The sequence below is a fragment of the Ascaphus truei genome, chromosome 5, assembly GCF_040206685.1.
Source record: "Ascaphus truei isolate aAscTru1 chromosome 5, aAscTru1.hap1, whole genome shotgun sequence".
NCBI classification, from domain to species: Eukaryota; Metazoa; Chordata; class Amphibia; order Anura; family Ascaphidae; genus Ascaphus; species Ascaphus truei.
Genome location: NC_134487.1, coordinates 129,733,320 through 129,759,530, shown reverse-complemented (window position 1 = coordinate 129,759,530; position 26,211 = coordinate 129,733,320). Strand labels below are relative to the sequence as shown.

Genomic DNA, 26,211 nt, shown 5'->3' with positions numbered 1-26,211 from the left:
AATTTTCAAACAATTTTTCACATGACTGTATATATAACTAGCTTATATACCAGTCGATGCCCGGGATTTCATGTTTTATATGTTTATAAATATCCCTCTCTCTCCACTCCCCCCCCCTCTCTCCGCTCCCCCTCTCTCTCTCCGCTCCCCCCTCTCTCCGCTCCCCCCTCTCTCTCCGCTCCCCCCCCTCTCTCCGCTCCCCCCTCTCTCTCCGCTCCCCCTCTCTCTCCGCTCCCCCTCTCTCTCCGCACACCCCCCCTCTCCGCTCCCCCCCCTCTCTCTCCACTCTCCCTCTCTCCGCTCCACCCCTCTCTCAGCTCCCCCTCACACCGCTCCCCCCTTTCTCCGCTCCCCCCCTCTCCGCTCCCCCCCTCTCCACTCCCCCTCTCTCCACTCCCCTCTCTCCCTCTCCACTCCCCCCCTCTCTCCGCTCCCCCCTTCCCCTCTCTCCCCCCCCTCTCTCCCCCGTTCACATCAATTCGGTCCCCCCCTTCACATGGATCCGGTCCCTCCCCCCCCCCCCGTTCACAGCTCCGATTCTCCCCCCCCCCCCCACATTCATAGCTACTGTCCCCTCCGTTCACAGCTCCGGTCCCCCCTGATTCCCCTGGAGTACCCCTCACTCTCTCCCCCGGCGGGCGGGAGGGTTACTGGCGGCTCACTGTTTTGGGTTGCTCGGTGGCGGGTCACTGCGCGTGCGGACGGGAGGGTTGCTTTGCGGCGGCGGCGGCTCACTGCGGAGGCGGGTGGGGTTGCTCGGCGGCGGCTCAATGGGAATCACAACACACACACACTCAATCACCACACACAGTCACAACACACACTGCCCCTCCCCCGCAGCACCAGGCGCCGGGCCCCCCCGCAGCACCGCCGCCGCCAGCCACTGCCCCCGCAGCGCCACCACCAGGCGCCTCCCCCGCCGCAGTCAATGCCCCCCGCAGCACCACCGCCAGCCAATAGACTGAAAGAGGTCCGCATTGAATCATCTGTTGCTACACCGAATTCATTCCCCACTCTGAACCACACGCTGGTGGTGTGTTGTCGGAGGATACATCCGCCAAGGACTGACGTCGCAAGTTCCTGCTGGTACGGTGACACGTGGCGGGCAGCTCGGGCGATCGAGGTAGAGGAGTGCAGCAGTGGGGATGCAGCAGCTATTGATCGGAGCATGAGTAATTACTCATAACACGCCTTTAACACACATTTGTTTGTGAGTGTAAATTTGTGAGTTTCGGATATTATATATATATATATATATATATATATATATATATATATATATATATATATATATATATATATTTATTTCAGTATCAGGACATTTGTCCGTATACCTCCATAAGTGTTTGATCGAGAGCACTCATATAGTATTTATACATCGATCCTATTCACTTCACGTCGTTGTTCTATTTTTAAAGCCCTTTATTTTATATTCTTTTTGGACATTAAATAAAGTATTTTAATTATATCATTCACCATTTGCAGTGTTAGAGTGCTTGCAACTAGGTTTTCTGTTCTTTTTCTATTGGGTCAAGTAAAAGTTGCGCGCAAATTTTTTTTTTACCATGGTAGGTGCTCTATGGGTTGGGCTGGGCTGCTCCTTTCATTTGTCCTGGGCCCCATGATTTCTGTTGGCGGCCCTGTCCATAAGGTAAATACTTATTTTTTTTCTACCAAGGTATTTTTCTGGTAACACAAAAGTCAACTGATGGCTGATTTATTTCTACCCATAGCAAGCCACTCCTCTAGCTCGTTGCACCCCCATCACTATGACGTATTTGTTGCTTTTGCACACGGAGCTCTGCAATGTTGCTGATGACCTGCAATGAACCCCTCTCACCAGGAGATGGCAGCAGAGGGACTGCAGACCGGCTCTCTGGCCTTAATCTGGCCTCTTTGTGTTGTTTCTATTTATGGGTTATTGATGGGCTGAATAAACATGTGTTTCAAATGCTGTGCAGGCGTTTGCCATTTGCCAGTTATTCCTTCCTATGAGAATCAGTCTAGTCTATTAAGCGTGCATGTCTCTTTTAACCCCCTAGCAATATTTTACAAATACAAATGGTAGTGAAAAGGATAGTCATTATTTCCTAGGTTTCCAGTGGAAAACCAGTACATGTTTCATTAGCTGGAAATATGGTTGATCAATGCTCCCTAAGGGCTGCTGTCTATTTCTCCCCAGACCTCTTGCTCTGGCAGAGGAGAATGCAACATACTGTACTGGTTTAAAATGTGTTCGGGCCCTGTTGTCAGTAAAAAGGGTTTAATGGACACTTCTTTAACTATGATCAGCATAAAGATTACATAACTCATTACTAATTCCATAAGCACTTCATTGATCTCCGTACCGCTAGTTCTGAAGGAACCAACATGACATCATTAAGAAAAAAGGTGAAAATTACCGCGCACCTTTCCTTGAAGAAGTAGTCTTTAACTACGAAACGCGTAGGAATTAGAGTGCAAAATCTGCACAATTTGGACTCCAGATACAATGTTATTGCCATATAAGCTTGTAGCAATTAGACTTTTTGATTGTCTACCGACGAGTCGCCTACTCAGTGACACAGCCAGTGACATCATCAGCAGCCGCCTGAGTTTGGCAAGTGTAATCGGCCTAAGCCGTCAGTGTGGAAGGATCCCTACAGTAGCGCTCGAGCCACCAGAAGCGCGGACAAGCGAGGACAGATACTGGGAACATCAGGAACTGACTGCCCATTGAAAAGACGTCCAGGACCTCCAATCTGGTTGTAGCCTGTGGGAATCGTCACTCGGTGTGGGGAACAGATGTCTTCGCCACGTTGGTAACATGTCCAAAACATGTCATGCTTATTTGATTTCACTATGATGTACGTGCAATACTTAACTGTCGCCTGAATACCACAATATAATTAATTTACTACACCATGAGATTTTTTGCGCAGTTTTCTTCTCTATATGGCATTGTTATGTTAGATGGTAAACTCTTTGGTACAGGGGTTCCCTTACCTAATGATTACTTTTTTGTTGGACACCCTTATTCCCATTATGTCTCATATTATTTTGCTATGTGTATCACTGCTGTGAAGCGCTATGTACATGAATGGAGCTATGCAAATAAATATATACATTATCGTAAACTGATGACGGCTTACTTTATTGACATGGTAGCTATAAGTGAGGCTTCCTATGAAACATTTTGGTAAGTAGTTGTGAGCTCGGCTTCACATCTCTGAGTTATTGGAGCAGGTGATTGATGCGTGATGGTATAGGGGTGTCCACATTAATCAATGTTTATTTGAATTATCAAGTTTATACTCTCACCATTTTTTTCATAGGAGTTTATAGTACAGTATATACTTTCTGTTCAAAGAGCATAGTGACTAGTATACAAGGGAAAGCCTGCACGCTGTAAGGTGACTGCCAGGGATGTCGACTCGAGCAGGAAGGATTCCGTCTAACTTGCAGAACACAATACGTCGCACTCTCATGGACTTTGAAAACAGTGCAAAAGTTTATTAGAAACTGATCGACGTTTCAGTCCACAGAAAAAAAAGTCCACAAGTGGGACCGGAACGTCAATCAGTTTTTAATAATCCTTTACACTGTTTTCAAAGTCCATGAGAGTGCAACGTATTGGCTTTTGCTAAGAAAATAATGAACATGTATGTATGTATATCTTTATTTATATAGCGCCATCCAGGTAAATAGTGCGTTACATAATATTATAACACATTGGGAATAAGTGCTTCAGACATAAACCAGTGGGGAAAGGAGTCCCTGCCCCAAAGAGCCTACAATCTAAGTAACATAGTGAAAATGTCTTAAAAGTGTCCTTCCTGTCTTATTTCATAGGATTAAGCACAGTATAACTACTTTCTTGTGCCAGTGACCACTCCTGCAATGTGTCTTATTTTGGTCCACACCTCATTTACATATAATAGGCAACTGGGTCCTGGTATCTCTGCTGGTTGAATAAACATGTTCCTCTGTTCCCTTTTCTCAACCAGATCAAAGGTTTACCATTTCCACAATATCTTGTGGAAAATATAATTCTAGTAATAAATCAAGGCTGGGATCAAGTCAACCTGCTCGGGTGACTTGGTAGTAATTGTGCACGGCTCTTGTCTTTCCCCCTTTGGAGACCAAGACCCTCGCTGCAATAACGAGGTGTCTCTTTAACTGGGGTCTTCCACTGAAGCCAGTGTGTCCAGGGGGAGTGGGATTGGAGAGGATGCTCTTGCAGCACCCAGTGCCCTTGGCTTAGATGGTTCTTTGATCGGGGTTAATGCAGCATCTCCCCTCTCGGAGGTAGCCTCGCCGAGCTTTCTGCCCACATCACGGCAGCTGCTGTTGCTGGGGACTGGGAACACGCTGTTCGGAGGAGGGGACGTGACGGGAATGCTCAGCTCACTCTAGGCTCACGGGGGTTGCATGAGGACAGGCTGCCTGTCTCCCAGCGGGGACAATACACCTACCATTCCACCTGCAGCTTGAGCTGAAGCAGGGCTAGGACATTCAGTTGCTATGAGCATTTTTCCTGCAATTGCCGGTAGGGCACCTTTAAAATGGGACACAATGGAGGGCTGCAGAGCATCACGACCCTATGACCATACCAAATGCTCTGCAGCACTAAAAGGCTACCTGAGTTCGATTGTACGCTATCTGGGATTGGGATTTCCTTTCCTATTGTGTGATTGTATGTTTGTTGCACTTATTGCATTATACTTCCCTGTATTGTATTGTCTCTTTCGTAAAGTTATCTGTACATTGTTGGTGCTATACAAATAAAAATGTACGTACAATTAATCATTATTGTGCTGCTCTGTGTCACCTTGATCTGTAGTTCACTACAGCCCTCTGGTGGTGTCGAGTGCAGGAAAAGGGGATTTGCATTGAAAGTGGAGGCAGGTTATATACACGTATTCATTTACTAAGTTTTAGGGTCAGCAGAATCTTTTTCAAAATGCCCACTGACACTGAGGAAAGCCAGCCTATCTGTCTATGGGTACATTTACCAAGGCTCAACCATGACAGATTTACGTGAGCCAGCAATACATTGGAGATCGAGAAGAGGAGGGGCTCTACAAATGTCATCTGATATTTTATTCCAAATAAAACGTAAATTTAACATGTAATAATACTACCTGCAGATATGTCTGGTCTATTTTAGGTTATAGAACATAGGGCATTCTGAGGTGCCCATGGGTTAGGTTGTGTATAATTGTGTCTGTTTTAGAATATGTATGGTAGTCCTTGCTTTAATGCTCGTTATTTAACATTATGTACAGTAGTAGTGGCTATGGTGCACATATTGTAGATGATATGCTGAACAGCTGTGAATTGCTATTGTTTAAGGTGATGATGTGTCCTTCACATTGTCATAGGTCAAATCTGATTGACATCTGCACATTTTTGGGGTTGATTACGGTCGTCTGTGCACACATGCCCATGTTGTAGGTTGATTACAGTAATCTTTGTCCAGATGTTTGTGTTGTAGGTTGTTTATGAAAGTCTTTGAAGCCTTTGCCCACATTCACGTGTTGCGGGTTATGTCTGGAAGTCTTTGCCCAGATTCACATGTTTTGGGTTGTTTATGGAAGTCTTTGCCTACATTCACGTGTTGCGGGTTGTTTCTGGAAGTCTTTGCCCACATTCACGTGTTGCGGGTTGTTTCTGGAAGTCTTTGCCCACATTCACGTGTTGTGGATTGTTTCTGGAAGTCTTTGCCCACATTCATGTGTTGTGGGTTGTTTATGGAAGTCTTTGCCCACATTCACCTGTTGTGGGTTGTTTATGATAGTCTTTTCCCACGTACAAGTGTTGTAGAGTAATTACGATAGTCTTTGCCCATGCGCCTGTGTTGTAAGGTGATTATGTTAGTCTTTCCCACGTGCTGGTGTTTTAGCGTGGTCATTTTTGCCCCAGTGCAGGTGTTGTAGAGTGATGATAGTAGTCTTTTCCCACCTGCCCATGTTGTTGGCTAATCATGGTAGTCTATGATAGTGCCGGTGTTCAGGCGATTACAGTAGTCTTTGTCTATGTGCCAATGTTGTATAATGATTACAGTACTTTTTGCAAACATGTCCGAGTTGTAGGGTGATTAAGGTAGTCCTTGCCCACCTACCCATGTTGTTGGGTGATTACTGTAATCTTTGCCTATGTTCCCATAGGGTGATTACGGTAGTTTGTGCCAATATGTCCATGTTGTAGGGTGATTACGGTAGTCTTTGTCCATATGCCCGTGTTGTAGAGTGATTACGGTAGTCTTTGTCCATAATCCCAAAATATAGAGTGATTACGGTAGTCTTTGACAATGTGTCCGTATTGTAGGGCGCTTATAGTAGTCTTTGCCACCTGCCCGTGTTGTAAAGTGATTGCAGTAGTTTTTTATTCCCATGGTGTAGGGGGATTACGGTAGTCTTTGCCGATATGTCCATGTTGTAGGGTGATTACCGTAGCCTTTGTCTATATGCCCGAGTTGTGGGATGATTACGGTAGTCTTTGTCCATAACCCCGAGTTGTAGGGTGATTACGGTAGTTTTTGCCCACATGCCAGTTTCATAGGAAAATTACGGCCGTCTCCCCCGCCCCAGCTGTTCAGTACCGGGGAGGGGGGGTCCCGGTCTCTCCAGCCCCCGGTCCCCGCATTGCTGCTCCCGAGCACCGGGCCTCGGTGACCGCGTTCTCCCGGGGTGGATGGTGGGGGCCGCCATTGCAGAGGAGGGAAGCGGCTGACGAGAGGCAGCGTGATCCAGACGTCCCCGACAGGTAACCAGCAGCCACCTCCTGCCCCGTGCAGAGTAACGGGGTCAGTGCGGGGACCAGAGCTGCCCGGGGGAGGGGGGTCTGCACCTCATGCACCGAGACCCCAGCATAGATATAACCTCTCCTCATTACCAGAGCAGGGTCTGCAGGTGCAAGGCAGGGTCTGTATGTATACGATGCACATGTGCAAAGTTACAACAGTTCCGACCTCTATTTACAGAGCTACATGCATTCTTACAGCTCTGCCAGGTACAGGTAAGGTGTGTGTGTGTGTGTGTGTGTGTGTGTGTGTGTGTGTGTGTGTGTGTGTGTGTGTGTGTGTCGAAGCTAAATGTCTGCGGATCTGTCTAGATCTGCACACTAGATTTGTGTATTGGGACCCTTCAGTCTGCATGGACACAGCAGGCCTCAAAAACAGAAAAGCTGCTGATGTTTGGTCCATTCTGCTAATCTTTTTAAGGTGGCTATTTATTTGCAATTGGGAATTCATGGTTATATAGGCCTTGTCAGTGCTTTGCAATGTATTGGGAGGTTTGTCTGACATCTGATGTAAGCAGTGCCCTGGCCCCTGAGAGAGAGAGCACAGGAGGGAGCAGGCAGGTGCTGAGTGTGCTGTTTCTGGCAGTTCATGTCGGTGTGCCTTGATGGTCTGAGAAAAGAGGCGTGCACTGATATGCTCTCCTCTTCTGCAGGCTATTCATACACAAATAGTGACACACCAATAAAACAGGTCATCTTCTGCCTAGGCATATGTACTGTCCCCTTCCATAGTTGCAAAACTCCTCAGATTAATCGGGTAACAGGAAGGGCACCATAACTCACAAGTACAGGCAGGAAGGAGGGAAACTTGACACTTTAAACATTTTACTTACAACTCCTCATACTCTTACCAACCTGTATATGTTTCTGTCCTGTTTTTAGTTGACTCTGTAACTGACCCCTCAGCACCTCTATCTTTCAAGGGACATCATTGTAATGTTCACCTGGACACCTTGGCTGCACCACAATAATCACCTAGCCACTGTCCTAAATAACGTTGTGCCACTTTCTTTGGGACATTACACATCTATTGGCTGTGTATTATTTTGGGGGTAAGGAAGAGGACATGCTGCACTCGATTCCTTTTCGCTGTTGCTTACAAATAAATACACGGCACTGTAACTAAAGAGCATATACATATGTTATTGGGTATGGGTGAACTCACTGATTCTCCCAAAGTTAAGCTAGTGATCATCTGTTGGCCTTCTCTTAAACGTGCAGTACCACAGGGACACCTTGGCGTAATTGTCTTTCTTTAATTAAATAACCCTTAATGTACATTTTTTATTTGTATCTTCTGATAAATTAATATGTTTTGCATTTCTGTGGGAACATAGAGATCAAGCATATAAACTACTCTCGTTTTTCTGTTTGAATAATGATGGCATTATGATGACTTTGCAAACAAATAACAGAATAAAAAGCACAATATTCCCGTGGCCTTAAAGAGTGGCAGCCAGTCTTAGACATTACTAACCTACAGGACTTTTCTTTACCATGGCAACATTAGTTTAAAAAAAAAATGATATAACCTATGAAACCTGTATATACTCCAAATTAGTCACGCTTTAAAAGATTAATTCGGCTTTTGTACCAAGATGTGATATTTATGGGTAATTAAAGTGCGATAGTGGAGATCTGGTAATCCAGCACGGAATTCCAGTCAGGTGATTCGGCACTACCTACAATTCCCATTCTCGCACCTTAATATCCTACCCACTTAGTGTGCCTTTTTCACTGATGTATTAAAAAAGTCAGGCAAGGAATTACAATGTTGTCTTCATATTATTGTAATATGTGCTATTATGTGGGGCTGTTTTATTCAGCAGTACCAATAATATGGATCAAAATGTTTCCATTGGGCTTTGCTATTGTCACTTGTGACACAATGTTGTTGACTTAAAGATGCAAGTCTTCCTACTCCATTCTACTACAAAGCTTGTTAGGCTTTCTAGTCACTCCATCCTACCAATGAGCCTTGTGTATGATTAAATTCCAGACTTCTGATTTCTAACTCCTTGTAAAATCAAACATCAAAATCTCTATATTTTAGAGCAGTTTTAATTTTCTACAGATTCCCCACAAGCGCTCCGTTTTGATTTTTAAGTGACTGGACCTCTCCAAACATGTTGCAAGAGAGGAGCGTGTTGCGTGGTGCACTCAAGAATACATGATACTTGCCACTGGTGATCAGCAAAGGTGGTCCCGCAGCCTTCTGGATGCACCTACAATCCAGAAGAGTAAAGAAGTTGACATTCAAGTGGTCTTGGTGAAAAAGTATCCAAATTATTTATTGAAGATAGATCGACGTTTTCATGCCGCTTGCAGGTCATTCTCAACATAGTGAGAGGCCCGCAAGCGAACTGAAACGCTGATCTATCTTCACAATCTTTTGGATGCTTTTTCACGGAGACCACTTTGAGTGCCGACTTCTTTACTCTGCAGGAGAGGACAGAATATAATTGGTCACCTATGTCATGTGACTAAGTGCATTTCTCTAGGGGAGTTCTGCATTAAACTGTTGTTGCCAACTATTAGTGTGCTTTTATTCCTAATATTGAGGGTTATATACCTACATTTCCAGGCTACATTTGTGCAAATAACAGCACCAAGTGAAAACAAACGTGAGCAGTACAAAAACATAGTGTGTAGCCCTAATTTTGCACACAGGGTGTGGGATTCGAATCTAGCTAACGTGTGTGTTATGTACACAAGATGGATACATGCAGTAATTGCCATGTGCCCTATTAGGCATATCCAGTAATTCACAGAAGAATATCAATGACCGTATTTGCATTGTGAATTACAGGCTTTGAATATGAATAACTGGATTTGTTTTTTATTCCCAAAGAGTCCACTTGTGAATTAATTCAGCTGCATTATGCAGCATAAAATACTATCTAGGGAGAGAGATGGTGATGGCATCACATGGTTCAGGTGAGATCTTAAACCACTTGTATCGCTCTTGTGGTTTTTAATATTTTCTGACCCACGAGATGTGATTACTTTCCTGTAATCTACAGTTGCCTATCTTTTATAAGTAAATTCAAACGTATTAAAGGTTGTTGTTCTTTTAGCAAAAACCCAAAGATCAAAGTAATCTTTAATTAGAACCTTCTTCTAGTTTTGTATTATTAGTATTTCCAATTGCATTCGAGTCGGTGGCAGTTACCACTGGATCAGGGTGTGATAGACCACCTGGTGGTACTGACCTATGAGGCCCTTCTGCTAAATTTGCATGTACTATTCCTTTTAATGCAGAGAAAGCAGAGACTGATCGAGAGGAGGGTGAAGGTTATCCTTACAGTGGCATTTTTAATAAATTGAAGAGTAGAAAGCTGTGAGGCGGGGAGGCCATTGTGGAGAAGGTTGCAGTAGTACAGGTGGGAGAGAATGAGGGCATGCATTAACTTTTTAGTAGTAGAAAAACAGAAAAGGTTGTATTTTAGCCATGTTGTGGAGAACTAGCAAAAGCATTAATGTGAGGAAGAGCAAAAAGGGAAGAGAGTCAAATGAGACAACAAAACGGGCATGGAGAAGTGAATTGATTATAGCGTTATGGTGAATGGCACAATGGGAGTTTGATTACGATGGGCTTATGAGCACCTCAGCCTTTGCCATATTGAGTTTAAAATGTCGAGCTGCCATCCAGAATGAGATTGCCACAAGATAGTTGGAGGCCAGGGACTGTACTTCAGACATGAGGTTCAGTGTGGATAGATAGTTGTCATATGCACAGGTGATGCTCAAAGCCAAATCAATGAATCAGGTTACCAAGTGATAGTGTATATAGACAAAAGAGGAGATCCCAGAACCATGTGTTGAAGTACACCAGAGAGGTAGGAAGAAGGCCAGCAGAGGGCTTTGTCCTGAAAACCAAGGGAGCTGAGAATGTGAAGAAGTGGCTGGTCAACTGTATCAAAGGCTGCAGACAGGTTGAGTAGAATGAGAAGGGAGTAATGTCCTTGGGATTTCGATTGAAAAATCAAGAGACTAAAAAATCCCAAGGTAGTGCTGCACAGCTGAAGCAGAATCCCAGCATCACTGATCACAATGTAATGTCCATATATTCAATGATTTGGAAGTCGTGAAGGATAGGTACGGGTGAGAGGTGAGTCAATTTTATATATGTAGATCTGGTGACAGTGTTCCCTCTGTACTATATATTCAGTCCAGCAATGATCCAGAAAAAATTAGGGTATACAGCAAACACTGAGCATTGAAAGGGGAGGAGGGGGATATATAAGCAAAGTGGGTTGCAGTCCAGTGAAGACTCTGGACGGCCCGAGCAACCACTCCCTCAATAATCACAGCCAGTGATATCCCCAACCAGATATCACTTAGAACAAAGTCAATGAATGAAGAAGTGCCACAATGGCCATAAGCTACTCGCTTCACCCGACCTGGGAGCGTATATTCCAACCTCCGTGAGCGTGCAATCTCCACAATACGATAGAAGACATGAAGAGGAACATGGAAAGCACTGCTCCAATAGCAAAAAAAAAACAAAAAACTGGGTTCCAGACAGGAAAAGTTGATGACAGTTGATTTATTCACAAACCGGAACCACTAGCAACATTGAGTTGCACACAGGTAATCCTGACATGTTTCACACACAGGGCGCTTTTAAGAAAAAGAGGATTACCTGTGTGCAACTCAATGTTGCTAGTGGTTCCGGTTTGTGAATAAATCACCTGTCATCAACTTTTCCTGCCTGGATCCCCAGTTTTTACTGTTGGAGCAGTGATTTCCATGTTCCTGTTCTCCATGTCTTCTCTCTTTGGGATTTAGCAATGTGGGGGCCATTTGCTACTTTGAGTGCTGTTTCACTTGAGTGAGCAGTGTGAAAATATGTTTGGAGAGCATAGGAGCCAGGGGGGGGGGGGGGGGGGGAAGCATGCAGGATTATACACACTGTTCCAGAAGTTTGGAAGCTAGAGACAGGAGAAAGACAGGGCAGCAGTTAGATGGGTTAGTGAAGTAAAAGGTGGTAATCTTGAAAATAGGTCTCACAACTACATGTTTAAAGAGGAAAGAAAAAAAAACTAGAGGAGAGGTAAGCGTTGAAAATGTGAGTGCAGAAATCCTAGTAGGAGCAAGAGATTGGAGAAGATGGGAAGGAATGGGATCAAGTTGGCAGGTAGTACAGGGAGAAGCATAAGGCTGCACTTATAGTGCTGGCGACGCGACGTCGCGGCACAACAAATGTATTGCCGCCATTGCGTGAGCTTATATTAAGCACGATGCGACGCTGGCAGCGCAAATTTTTGGAGCCGGTCAAATTTGATTTTTCAGAGGCTGTCGCCACGTGACAGCCTCTGAACCAATCAAAGACCTGGTCGCCCGCGACCTTGCCGGAAAGCGAATTACAACTTTCGCTAGCGGCAACGGGTGATGTCATCCGTCGCCATCACGCGCACTATAAGCGCGGCCTTATAGAGCTACTTCCTTCTCTGTTACAAGGGTGAAATCATCTAAAGTGGATGAAGGGATTCGGGTGAATAGGTGTAGATGAATGAGCGTATTTCTCATCTGATCATGTCAATTATGTCTTTGTAGTCCATAAAAGTTTGAGAAGAGATGGAGGGTGAAAGAGTTGCCTTGGGTTGGACCTGTGAGTATTGCTAAAGGTAAAGAAATGTCTAGAAATAGTGTTGTAACAGTGAATGTGTAGTGGAGGAAATCAGAAAGAATGTGAGATTTCCTCCATGGACCCCTGGGGTTCAGGTTTGGTGTGGCGAGGGTGCCATAAGAGAAAGGGGAGAGCATGCTGGACCACACAGTTGGAAAGGATAACGTTGTAGGTGGTTACAAAATTTGTTGGGGTCACTTGAGGATGGAGAAGAGAGGTTTTAAAGCTCAGGAAGGATTCCATAGGTTGAAGATCCACGGATTGGAAGTTTTTGGAATAGTGAGTAGAAACATGAGGCATAGTAAAAGATGAGATTAAGTTATGGTACAAGAGTGGAAAATGGGAGAACAGTTTTTAGTAAAGACAAGGTAGACGAAGTACTGGCTGTGATTATGGGTGCTGGAAGCGGGCCATAGGAGGCAGTAAGACCATAAAACATGAAGTCTGGGAGAGAGGGCAGTCATCAATATGACTATTAAAGTCTCCTCCAAGGAGGAGGGTTGGAGAGTCCAAGGAAAAGGAAGATAGATTGAAAGTCGGAGAGAAGTGGATCTATTTTGATCTGGTTTGAAACTGATTGGCCGGCGAAGCCGGCCAATTCAGTTGAACAGCAATTCTACTTGTTACCAAGTAGAACAAAAATAAACCAGTCAAACAAAAATTAAATGAACCCAACAAGTGCACTGATGAAGTGCACTTAAAACAGAAGGGTTAAATCTGAAGAACCCTGATTGGTGGATACCGAGCAAAGCACCCCGCCTAACGCCCACTGGGAGGCAAACTCTGAAACCGTCCCAGTAGACTCGGCGTACGAGTACTCTGCCCGAATACGGGAGTGCACCAGCGCCCGGAACATGACCACGATGTTTGTCGGGACCCCCCCCTCCAAACACTGCTTCCTGGTTTTCGGAGAGAAGTGGAAGAAGGATGATGAATGGGAGCACTATGTAGGGAGAGTGGAGAGAAAAAAAGACTGCATGAAATTCAAATGATGGGATAGACAGAAGTGGAAACAGATGGAACGGCAGTGGGGAGAGAACTCCCTCCCAGCTTGTGTATGGCAAGGAAAGACAGCCGCACACACTAGGTAGCGTGCCTGTACAGGCAGATGTGGTGCAAGGTAAAGAGGGGTAAACTGTAAGTCTCTATAAGGATCACTGATCTGTCCCTTCACGGCCCCTGAAGAAGGTCCTGGGAACCGAAATGTCAGGCTAAATGTTTGCTTGTTGGACTTAATTCATTTTTGCACACAGAAGACAGAAGCACAAAAAGCAGACACATTAACACAAATTTTCTCTCTCTCTCTCTCTCTCTCTCTCAAAAGTAGTAATAAAACTGCTGTTCATTTTTTTAATTTATTTTTTTATTTTTTTACAGACCTGTCACACTCCCTGATTTGTAGTATCCAGGCTTTAATAGACTTCTCATTCACAGCAGTTTTCCACTTAAACTCATTTTTTTTCTCCCCAAACCCCAATGAATTTGGTCCTTGGAAATTGACTTCTGTTAAACATATTGCTGCCAGAGGTGGACTGCAATGCATTCCGGCAGCGAAAAAAGTTCTCTAGAAGTTGAAAGCCCGGGCATTAAGAGATGATATTGTGCTTGTAAATCTGTTTACACATATAATCCCTTTGTTTCTTGAGGCCTACAGAGTTTGGTCTGAGCTGTGTAGCAGAGATGAGGGTTGTAGCCATCCAGCTCACACATCCCCTTCAGTCACATTCCATTTCCTGGGAGCTTCTGATCCTTTTCAAACCTAGAGGGAGGAGCACACGCAGCATGGTGACTCTTCCCAGGCTAATCCCTGTAGCTGAACTGACCTAGATTTGGGTGTAGTACAGCCCATCGTCTATTCTCCCAGCAGCTGTGTCCAGCAGGGAAACAGGGCAGGCACGCTTCTGAACTGGGTTGAACTGAGCCTAGCTGCTGTCAGTGACTGGTGCAGTGATGTCAAGTTCCAAGGGCTGAAATCGGTGAGATTGTGGGGTTCTGGGCCAAAAAGTGGCATTTTAATGGAAAAGTGCTGATCTTTTGTCCGGGAGGTTCTATTGATGTCTAGGTAAAAGCTGATGCTAAAAATCAGTGACTCACAGAAAATCCATGAGAGTTGGCATTTGTATATTAAGCGCCTTACTGCAGTGTTTCCAAACCTCAGGCACCGGTCTTCTAGAGGGGCCCAGGACACTGAAGAGGGTGATTGGAGGGGGGGGGGGGGAGGAGTGTGAAGATGATAGGATGGTCATACGCTGAGATTACAAAAAGGGGGGGGATAAAGGAGGACAGAGTGGCAAAAAGCTATAAAGGATCAGATAATGCTGGAGACTGTGGCTCTAATCAATCATCCAATTTCTATATTCTACTCCATAGAATTCATGTTTTTAGAGTCCCAATCCACACATCTTGGTCATCTGCACTAAAAACAGAATGGGAGTGCCAAAGGCAAACCAATTGTTACTGCGGGTCCCAGCTGAAAAGGATTGGGAAGCACTGCCTTATTGCAGGGAAAACTTAAATCAGAACTTGCATCATTCTTGTGTGTTTTGGGGCAGAACGTGCATTGCATAAATACACCAATGTCAAAGTAGTGACACTGCTTCAGTGCACCAAAGCACAGTTTTTTTGATTAAGGGAGACAGCTCTATAGACTCCATAATTCGCGATGTGTGTGTTTTAAACACAGAAAGGGAAGCTGACAATGCATTGCCTACATAATATGGAAACATAAAGGGGCCTATGTACTAAGATCATATTTACATTATTGTTCTGCGTCAATTCTAGTATGAAAAAGTAGTACAAACCTTCATAAAATGTGCGTCGTACGTATGAAAACTTTTATAGTTTGAAATCAATTTTGACACATTACATCATTTCAATACCTGATTGCTACAATTTAAAACCGAAAAGTGTATGTGCTCACAAGTGGTATTTTTATTTGCTGTACGCATTACGGTGGAGCGTTTTTTTTTAAAATTTCACTTTTATACTCACCATAACGCGTGTGCGTGTGCGTGTGCGTGTGTGTGTGGCCACTATAAACAGAATTTTTAGGATTTCTGGCGGGGGGAGAGTCGGATTCCAAAAATAATGTTGGCATATAAGATTTCCATCTATACATCAAGCACAGTTCATCTCTGTGCGGCCAAACAAAGAATAAAACAAGTAATGTATGGAGCAGTCTGAGACGTTTCAATTTTGTTCTACACAAATCTGTTTGCGACACTTGGTACATAGACTGGTACATAGGCCCGACGGTTCGAATAGCAGAGAAAGCAGGTCGCAGTTACAGGACTCTGATCCAGCCTGCAGCAACCAACACCCTCTGCAAGCATCAATACATGTGACACATGGACATTTTACATGCAAATGTACAAGGCCTATTACCGTAAAACAATCCAAAATGGATTTGATCACATTGGCAGCTGCATGTTACCCTGCACAACACTGACATGTCCCAATGACTTTTTGTGGGTTGTGTGTAGAGGGGGAGGGGGGAGGGGTGGGAGGCAAAGGGACACACAATTTAGCTCATAGGCTTTTCTCCTTAGTAGGCTGCTGTTTAATGGCATTGTAAGCCCAAGGCAACATTAACATCAGATTGTAGAAGATCGCAGCTAAATAGCGGAGCGTGTTATTGAAGGCATGGCATATTGTTAAAGCTGTTTATTTTAGGATTGCGGCCTCAGACACGTACGTGCCGTTTGATCTTAATTACATCCTTTTTTTTTTCTTCATTTATTTTTGCTCCAGTGCATCATGCCAAACATTATTATAATTAAACAAATGTTTATCTGTAGCATTTGTGCAAAAGCTTAAAAAGCGCGGTCACTAATGCACTAATTTTACTTGGAATAGTATAGCCCACCAATGTTAACATATCACAGATATTTGTTTCATTTTTAACAGGGGCACCTCAATGTGGCTTAGTATACATCTCTAGCCCTTCATCTTATTCCACTGTAATTGGTTTGCCTCTGGCAGCAAAAGGGTTCAAAATAAATAAATGATGCGGCCCTGTAAATAAAGATGTATTGGTGCTTTGTAACATCACATACAACCACTAGTTCAACCTTTAACATGCTAAAAATTACCCTGCATGCACTAATAAGAATATTAAATGAATTCCCTAGCATGTATTATTTCTGCATGTAGTTGGTGTACTGGTGCGGTGCCCGTACCCATCATCCCCGAATCCCGGCAACAGTATCTGGTATACGTAGTGTACAATAGTAGCTGGTTATCCTCGTCGTGTAGTCTGACTAGGTTACTGAAAAAAATGTGGGGGTTCCCTTATTCAGTCTGGACTCTGAAAGAACAGCGTGGCCTGGTTTTGCCTCGCTGCACACTATGGACCCTGAATTAGTGTTGAGATGCTAAAAGTAGTCCACACGTTTCACGTATTGCAATAGTGAAAGTCATTTAAAGGTCAGCAAGCGGGAAGATCTAAATAGAAAACATCTGAGTGTCTGCCTGTAGTGTTTGAATGTACAGTCATTTAGGACCAAATGTAATTAATGGTAGTGATAGATTTGCTAAACAAGGTAATTTAATCCTTTTTAGAAATACTTCTACCCATCATTTTAGAGCTTATCCTGGCAATGTTTGTAAACACTGTAACCTACAGTTTAGAATACATGATATTGCCCTTATGTCCCTTTTTTCAATTCCCTCATGTTAGGAGTGGAAATCCAGAAGTCTGAATACATTATTATTGGGGTGATCAAGATTGGCAATAATCATTTTCCTTACCCCTCTCCTCCCTTGTGACTGCGAGCAAATAAACGTTTTCAAACGATGGTTAAATAATTGTCTTTTTTATTATTATTATTATTTAAGTGGTCAATTACTTCGTTTTTATCTATTAAACCTATCGCTGCATTTAATTCTCTTAGGTCTCAAACAAGACTGAACATGTAATATTTTGGGGGTAACCTATTCTGCGCAGATCAAGTGTTTCAGGAGCTTCGTGCTCTTTGTATGACTAAGCGCCATTGATTGACAATTCTATATACATTATAGTTTGTCACTGACCTGTCTGTTAAGATAAATGTTTGGGGTGACTTGTTACAGTAGTTTTCCATGCAGCGGTTGGCTGGTTAGTTGTGGGGTGATAGTACTGTTATGACTGATACCATGTGTGGGGTAACTGTACAGTTAGACGGGGTATCAGTAGTTACAGATGGATACTTACCCTTAGTGGGGTATCCAATGTTCCTGCCTTTTGGTGTGGTGTTGGCACAGTTACAGGATTTTGCACCTCGTGGGGTATCAGATACATTTGCCCTGGAAATGGGAGGGCACCTATACAGATATAGATGGGTTTCAGGTGTAAGTGGGGTGCTAGCAGAGTTACAGAAGGGAGGTTTATGGATCCCTTAGAGGCTTCTGTACAGTTGGAGGTGAGTTTTGCCCCTAATGGGGGGGGGCGGGTATATAAACTGTTACACGAGTGTTTTGCCCTTGGTTAACGGTATCGGCACTCTCTCACAGGTGCATTTTAGGCCAGGGGCATATGCATCACGTGACTACAGATACACCCCGTGAGATGGGGGGGAGAGTAATGAGTTGTGTAGTGATGGTATTGTTGTGGGCGTGGCTTGAACACGTCATGCCTGTCATTGGTGCACGGGCGGGGCTTAGTAGAGGAAGTTGCATGTGATTGGTCTGCGCGCTGTAGACGGGACTAGAGAAAACGTCAGTGCTCGACACGAGCGGAGATCCGTGAGCGTGCCAGTGCGCGCTCCCGTCAGGTCACGCTGCGTACGCGCCCCCGCCTCGCGCTTTGGAATGTTGTGAATTGAAATTTGTCGTTTTGTGTCTTTCGGGGCCGCGCCCGGTTCCTTAAAGGGGCAGAGAACGGAGCTCGGGAGCGCGCATTCCGAGTCCAAGCCACGCTCCCTCCGTGTCCGGGGTGGGGGGAGCGATGTGTCCACCGTAACCCCCCCCCCCCTCTCTCCTCCCGCTGTTCGTGAGGACGGAGATAAAGAGGCCCGAGAGACCCCAAGCCTGGCAGGTAAACCACCAGCACAACGTATGTGACACACACACCAGCACAACGTATGTGACACACACACACACCAGCACAACGTATGTGACACACACACACACACCAGCACAACGTATGTGACACACACACCAACACAACGTATGTGACACACACACCAACACAACGTATGTGACACACACACACACCAACACAACGTATGTGACACACACACCAACACAACGTATGTGACACACACACCAACACAAAGTATGTGACACACACACCAGCACAAAGTATGTGACACACACACCAGCACAAAGTATGTGACACACACACCAGCACAACGTATGTGACACACACACACCAACACAAAGTATGTGACAGACATACAATGTGTGAGACGATGCAATGGACACCATGCGACAGTGAACGGCCAACACAATGTGTGACCATGGCACATTTTAAGACCAACGCTGAACTGATGCACTGTGACACATTAACACGTGCTACAATGTAATACACTGTCATTGTCTCATTAACACAATCCATGTCATAATTTAACACACAGTAACAAAACCTGTGACCGCCAATGTTGGATAATGGGTGTATCTATCATTGGTGTTTGTGGTGTGTTACATTGTTATGGGTTGTGTTAATGTGTGCCACTATAGTACGCACACCAATACTGATGACACAATCACCCCAACATGTCTTTATGGGCTATGTAACCTCTCTCCCTTAATTAGCCGTCAGTGACTTTCTCCCAGATTATTAGGATTCAGATATTGCTGCATAGGCTGAACAAGTCTTTATTTACATGGCAGCCTGTTAAAGAGGCTGAACAAGTGCCTTCTTTATCTGGTTTGCCTGGTAGATAGCCTCTACCTAATCACACACCCTAATTTGACCCATTAACACAAATCCGTGATACACACTGACAGCAACACACATTAGCTTAATTTGTGACACATTGAGTGTCATACACGCTGTAACGGTCCATCTCATTAACACTACTGGTGACATCTGATATATAATGTATACCCTGTTCCCTTATGTAACTATGTATTTGTAACCATGTATTATTTGTCATCTTAACTCTGTGCCCAGGACATAATTGAAAACGAGAGGTAACTCTCAATGTATTACTTCCTGGTAAAACATTTTATAAATAAATAAATCATTAACGTAAACCATGACACATTAACACAGCCCATGAAAGTCAGACACACAAGCAAAACCCTTGACACAACGTGACACCAATAACTTGACTTGTATTGAGACAATCTGACAATGCCGCACATTAGCGCAACAGGCAAAGATGACATTCACGTCCAATTTCCCAAATCAGCCATGTAAATTGCAAATGCACCACCATGCACCATGTTATACTCTGTAACACTCATTAACATTACAAGACACATACAATGGGATGAGCACTACAAAACTGGTAATGACCAACTTTTTTTTTTTTTTTTTTTATATAACTTGTATTTTTATTTAAGTCATGTTTAGATACAATTATAACATGGCATAGACATATGCTGTGAGAATATGAGTCAATTGATCAATAGAGATATTACATTGTGTTGGAATTAACAGCAGGACAACATATAACAAGACGAACTGGGACAACGGATAATTTCTCGGCAACTTGGTATTTCTTGCTCATTTAGGACAGACAGGACATACTCAAGAGTGAGAGGGAGGGGGGGTTGACTGGGGGGGGCAAGGGATTTGGTAGGCGTGGGAAACCTGAGGGGAAGAGAGTGAGGGGGGAGTCTCCCCAGACCTGCAGGGCCCCCAAAACCTTTCTATTAAGGTGCACTCTTGCCTCCTTGGTATCTAGAGGGTTTTTTTCAGCTCAGTAATATGTATTATTTGTGATCTCAGCGTTGGAGCGAGGCATACACTGGACTCACCAGAGGAGAATGCACTTAGAACTATTTGTGTCATATTGTGGTACGCTCCACCCCGGGGATATCTGTTTGGGCCAACCAAGATACCCAGATTTTTAGATATTTGATGCCAGTGTCGTTAACCAGACCTGTTAATTTTTCCATCTGGCAGACGTACCAAATCCTGTTCCGAATCTGGGGGATGGATGGAATCTCATTACGTTTCCATATTGCTGCGATCTTACACTGGGTCGCCAGGGCAATGTGCCCGGTTTAACTTATTGTTAGCTTTTGGCAGCCACACCAGTTGTCTATTTAGTAAAAACAACCACGGGTCTAGGGGGATTGGGAGGCCCAAGATCCTCCGAGTCTAATCTCGAATTTCTTCCCACAGAGGGGTGATCCGCGGGCAAGACCACAGCATATGTAACAGGTCGGCCGACTCTCTGCACTGTCTAGGGCACAGCGAGGAGAGTCCTGGCACATACCTTAATAATTTTAGTGGGGTGTGGTACCATCTCATTAGGACCTTATGCATTCTCCTTTAGTGTGGTGCAAATTGAGCTTTTGGCTGTAGCTAGGTATATATCATCCCAGAATGACCAACCTTTGACAATCGCACTGCTTGTGATTATAGACCCACTGTGACATGCTCAATACATAATCTGATGAAAACTGCACAGTAACACAGACTATTATGATTGTACACCATCACAATGACACACTGTGGCAATGACGCTAACAACAATTGATACACTTCATGACGCTAATAAAACTAGTTGGGAATATCATTCTGTGAAAATATGCAGGTTAGCACAATTTGTGACACTCATTAAGATACTGACATTGTCACAAGTACAACTGACCACCCACAATAATGCACACTGAGAAATACCCCTCTACCATTCCCTTCCTGTTATCTATCACCTTATACCCTGCGCATACCTATCTGCACAGTGAGAGACTGCACGATCAGGTCCAGTGTTTTGTGTATATAACTAAACCGAGCATCTGCATTAATTGAAGGGGAGAGCAAAATAACACTGGCCTCTCCCACAATAACGAACAAGCAGTGGTTAGCCATAAAGTAGAAGCTTGGTCTAAGTTAGTAGGGTCAAATCGTCTTGAGGGTGTTGGCTTTTCTTGGCTCATATCTTATACACCTTTCCGACTAAATCACCCATTTACAGACCCCTCCCAACTGTATTTTATGATCAGGTTCTGCGTCCTTTACTATGTTTTAACATGGATCAGGTTCTGCCCCCCTATATCTTATGAAGGCAAAGGGTCTGCGCCCCCCCCCCCCCCCCCCCATACCCAATCTAAAGAATCAGGCTCTGCCCCCCTACATTTTATGAAGGCCCATTGTCTACCCCTTCCTTATAGCGTAGGAGGGACCAGGGTCTCCTCCCCTAAATCGTATGAGGGACCAGGGTCTCCTCTCCCCTAAATCGTATGAGGGACCAGGGTCTCCTCTCCCCTAAATCGTATGAGGGACCAGGGTCTCCTCTCCCCTAAATCGTATGAGGGACCAGGGTCTCCTCTCCCCTAAATCGTATGAGGGACCAGGGTCTCCTCGCCCCTATATCTTACGAGGGACCAGGGTCCCCTCGTCCCTATATCTTACGAGGGACCAGGGTCTCCTCGCCCCTATAATCTTACGAGGGACCAGGGTATGCTCGTGGTGTGAAGGTGCTGGCTGTATCCCCCAGCTCCCCTCCCTAACATCCTGCGCACGTGCTGCAGTTGCTGGTTGTTCTCTGGGAGGAGGTGGGAGATCCTGTGCCCGCCAGCGGTGCGGGTGCGAGGTACTGAGCAGGGGGTGCCCTCGCTTCTCGCCCGGGCGGATCACTTAACACGTGCTGGTCAGTGTCCTTGTTATTGTTGTTGTTCCGCCGTCTGCTCTCTGCTTCCTCTCCCAGCCCTTCCCTCCGCCCCCATCTATCCCTCCTCTCTTTCCTTTTGTGTCTCGGTGCTTTTCTCTCTCTCTCCCTTTATTACTGGCACTCCGTCTCGCTGTGGATGTCCTGGGCCCTGTGGGTGACCCGCAGGGTGAGTGTTTGGGGGCTGATCGGGGTGATCGTGGTTTGTTTTGCACATGCTGTTTGTGCCCTGGGCTGTTTCCTTTGTTGCTTTTGTGTAATTGTGTTTCCTGCTGAGCACATGGTCCTAGACGAGCTTGCTCTTAAAGCCACAGGTTCTCTCCGGACGGGCGCCTCTGTCCCCACATACCCTCTGCCTTCTCCTGACGTGCCCTCAATAGCTCAGGTTAAAGGGGGGGGGGGGTTCATGTGCACACATAGAGGATGACAAATCCTTCACATATTTCATCAGCCCTCACTGGAAGCGCAGAGCAGCAGATCAATAAACAGACATTACACATGTCGGGAGAAATAGCTACACGTTATTTTCTATCTTTATTTATTTGGGGCAGAATTGGCGTTTACCTTAAGTGCCCTCCTCGTGTTGCAGCCACGAGCAGCTGATCGACCCTCTTGTTTGTGTGCTAACCTCCCATGTTCTGCTCAGGCACCTGGTGTACAGTACATATACTGCTACGTACAGCACACACCAGCTCCCAGCCCAGCAGATGATGTCGGATTACCATGGTGCTTCCATGCTGCTGCAGTTTGGGAGTTGATGTCCCTTGTCTTTCTTTATATCGGCCTCCATTGGCGTAGACTATGGTTTTACACAAGAGATTAGGGCTTGTCACAATGTCGAGTTTGACCAGCATTTACAATATTAAGCAAACCCATAATGGAATGAGCTAGGGATGCTGTTCTGTAGAAACATGTTTTGTTTTTAAGGAGGAAGCTTGGGTAGATAAGGAATTTAGGTTTTGGGGTGGTGAGATATGTAATGCAGGACAGTGTGGGGGAGCTGGCAGTTGGTTGTGGGTGCCAGATGTGACTGGGATCAGAGGGTAGGAGATGTCAGAAGGTTTGGGTAGAAGTTAGTGGGCGAGGGGCGCAGATGTGGGTAGAGGTAATTGGGCAGGGGGTTGAATGATGTGGGGCAGAAGAAGTAAGCTGGGGGGTGGAGTATATCGGTAGAGGTCAGTGAGTAGGGGGTGCATGGTGTGGGTAATGGGGTGCATGATTTGGGTAGAGGCAGTGGGTGTTATGGGGGTGCAGGGTTTGAGTAGAAGTCAGTTGGTGAGTAGTGACAGTTTGAGGGCAGTGAGTATGTTTGTGAGAGTTTATTCATATATCTGACAGGTCTGCAACGCTGCTTTTCACCATTAATTCTTGGCATACAGTGCTTCCACTGCAGATAGGGATTATGGGAAAGGACATGCAAATGAGCGCACAATTTTTAATTATCCATTTTAACATGGACCCCTATGAGCTTATGTCTGCTGTATTACACAGCCTTTCAGCAGAGCCTGGGTTAAAGAAGTGCATGGTCAGTAAAACCTACATGGACCATGTTGAAATGGACATGAAATAAAAGGTGACAGTGTTCTTAATTGCATGTCATTACCCAGAATCCCTAGCTCCAGTGTATGCCAAGGCTTGTAATATAGTGTGGGCGCACGGCGTGGCGCAGGTGTTTCTTGTGTTGAGGGTGAGCGGTAATTCGCGCAGCTAGGGGTCGTCACAGCGCTAGGCCGCGCTGTGATTATGTGACGTGGCGACAGCGCAAAAATACAGTTCTCTTGTACTTTCCCTGGTCTGCCGCGCCACCGCTCATGGCCGTGTGCGCACGCTTCCCTATTATAGAAACGTCTGGCTAACACAGCCAATTCTAATTGACGCGCGCACTATATTACAGGCCTAAGACATAATGGGGAAAAGCAGCATTGCAGACCTGTCTGAGACGTGATATTTTTATTTGCTGTACACTATACAGTGGAGGATTTGTCCCTTTTTTTTTTTTTTGCCCACCATAACTTATTGTTTTTGTTATATATGTTTTTTCAAAATTAAGAGAGGTCAGAGGATGCTAGTGATGTCGGATGAGATGTCAATTACATTGAAATGTTTACTCATCCATTAAGCCTGCTTTTGTTTCAAAAGATTAAAATAAATACAATTTATACAGATTGTGAATTACTCCTGGTGTAAAATAAAATCTACAGGAGTCAATCTGATCTTCACAGCAACTCATCCAGTACTAAAATGCCTCAATCTGATTTTAAAAGCGCAGTGCCACTTACCAGACAAACAATTGAACAATTTATCAATGCTATAAAATTATGTATTAATCCATACAGTACAAACATCACTTATGTGCTGTGAAAAATGAATGTAGTATTTTTCACTGCAAACTGTATAATTCTGTGTTACCAACTAACATGCCCTCTCTACTTACCTTTTTGGCTGATCATGGATTTATCACTTCTACTGAGTAGACAGGAAACAACCTCCTATTTCCTCCCCCTAAATCACCTGATTACCAATGGGGTTTGTTCCTTTAAGCATTTTAGAGCATTGCAAAGTGGGACTGACCCACTTTACATTACATGTAATAGATGTATCCGTGTCATGGGTGAAGAATGTATTGTACATATTAAAATGTGAAATACATCACAGCTATAATAAAATTGGATTCTGCAGTTCTAGATGAAGTACAACGCTAACATTATTTTTATTTGTTTTTATTTCAGTGTTTGAGTATTTTCAATGTGTAAATACCAACACGAGTAGTTAGTTCCATTTGCCTGGGTTTCTGCCTTCTAGAGCACAGGGAGTTGCTGATTGTCATACTGCTGTGAGCATAGAGGACACAAGTGCATACGGAAAGTAGTCCAGTAACGTCTAACGTAGTACTGCAGGTGCCAGCAAGGTATTACACTACATTAGAGTAACTCTAGTAATGGTTTTCGGTTCAAATGCAGAGCAGAAGGCTCACGGTCAGCTTCCTCCTTACTCTGCTACACTGCTTGTGTGTGTGTGTGTGTGTGTGTGTGTATTCCACAGTCAAACTAGCAGAAAATCCCAAATCATAAAAGGCTAATGCTGCTTCAATACAGTCTCCTACTACCCTTATAAAGGTGTAATAGTTAATAGAAAACAGAAGCACCAAAACAAATCCCGGTTCACATGAGCAGGTAAGCATTATCCTCTTCGTGTGTCCCGGGTAGGTTTATTATATATAGATGGATATCAGGATTCCCACTTGTCTCCAAATTACCTGTTTATTTACCGTACAACGTTATTCCAGCTAAAATTTACCCCATAGGGGTAATTTAAATGGGCATATGGGAGGCCCGTTGTATGTATGGACAAAACGCCCCAATGCTGCATCCAATATAACAAATTCTATAGCTAATCACTTATCTGTCTTCTCATAAGTATTTGTCATTTAGTCCATTTATTTTTCTTGGCCAAAGTATCTTTAAGCCTGTAACCATTAATAAGTTAACCCTTTTTACAGGTCCCAACACTCACAAACTCCGTAGCATTCCTTACGGCACATATACACTGTGGTGCGGTGGATATGGGTTCTGAGCTTGGACTGTGTGTATATATTGGACACCCTAAAGAGTCTTATCTATACTATAATTCAGAATGTTTGTTTGTCCGGCTATACAAATCCACACGCTTAAGGCTGCGTCCATACATGGGCAGACTGCGCGGACGCGTCCGCACACTGAGCGATCAGACTACCTAAAGGCAGTGATCGCGTCTATACAGCGTGCGCGAGAGAGGGGACGCGCGATGCGCATGAAACAACTCAAAACTGATTTATCGCGCGATGGGGCGGTCATGTGAGTGGTTCACCCAATGCGGGCGAACCAGCTCTGTGATGTCAATGGCCCGCCCATAGACACGCCCCCGGACGGCGCACGTACTAAGGCCAGGGAAAGCACCCGCTTTCCCTCGGCCTCCGCACGTCTGTACCCTCTGGACGCAGCCTAATCCTAGAGCCACCAAACTTGGAAGGATTACTTTTTGTATCGTAATAAG

The 26,211-nt window shown here is 44.7% G+C and overlaps 1 protein-coding gene across 5 annotated transcripts in view; it reads left to right on the top strand.

Moving 5' to 3' along the window:
- The first annotated feature begins 6,305 nt into the window (after positions 1-6,305).
- Positions 6,306-26,211, top strand: part of RNF44 (ring finger protein 44) — a 40,653-nt gene continuing 20,747 nt past the window's right edge. Inside the window, exons 1-2 of one of the 5 annotated variants that reach the window (XM_075600773.1) lie at positions 18,053-18,428; positions 24,909-25,087. Coding sequence is in view for 1 of the 5 variants with exons in the window: in XM_075600770.1 (XP_075456885.1) it covers positions 22,319-22,348 (30 nt within the window). In the remaining 4 variants the exon portion in view is untranslated. Of the gene's footprint in view, positions 6,748-14,261; positions 14,392-18,052; positions 18,429-22,216; positions 22,349-24,908; positions 25,088-26,211 lie in introns of those variants that run through there. The other 4 variants (XM_075600772.1, XM_075600774.1, XM_075600771.1 and 1 more) reach the window with 4 other exon arrangements.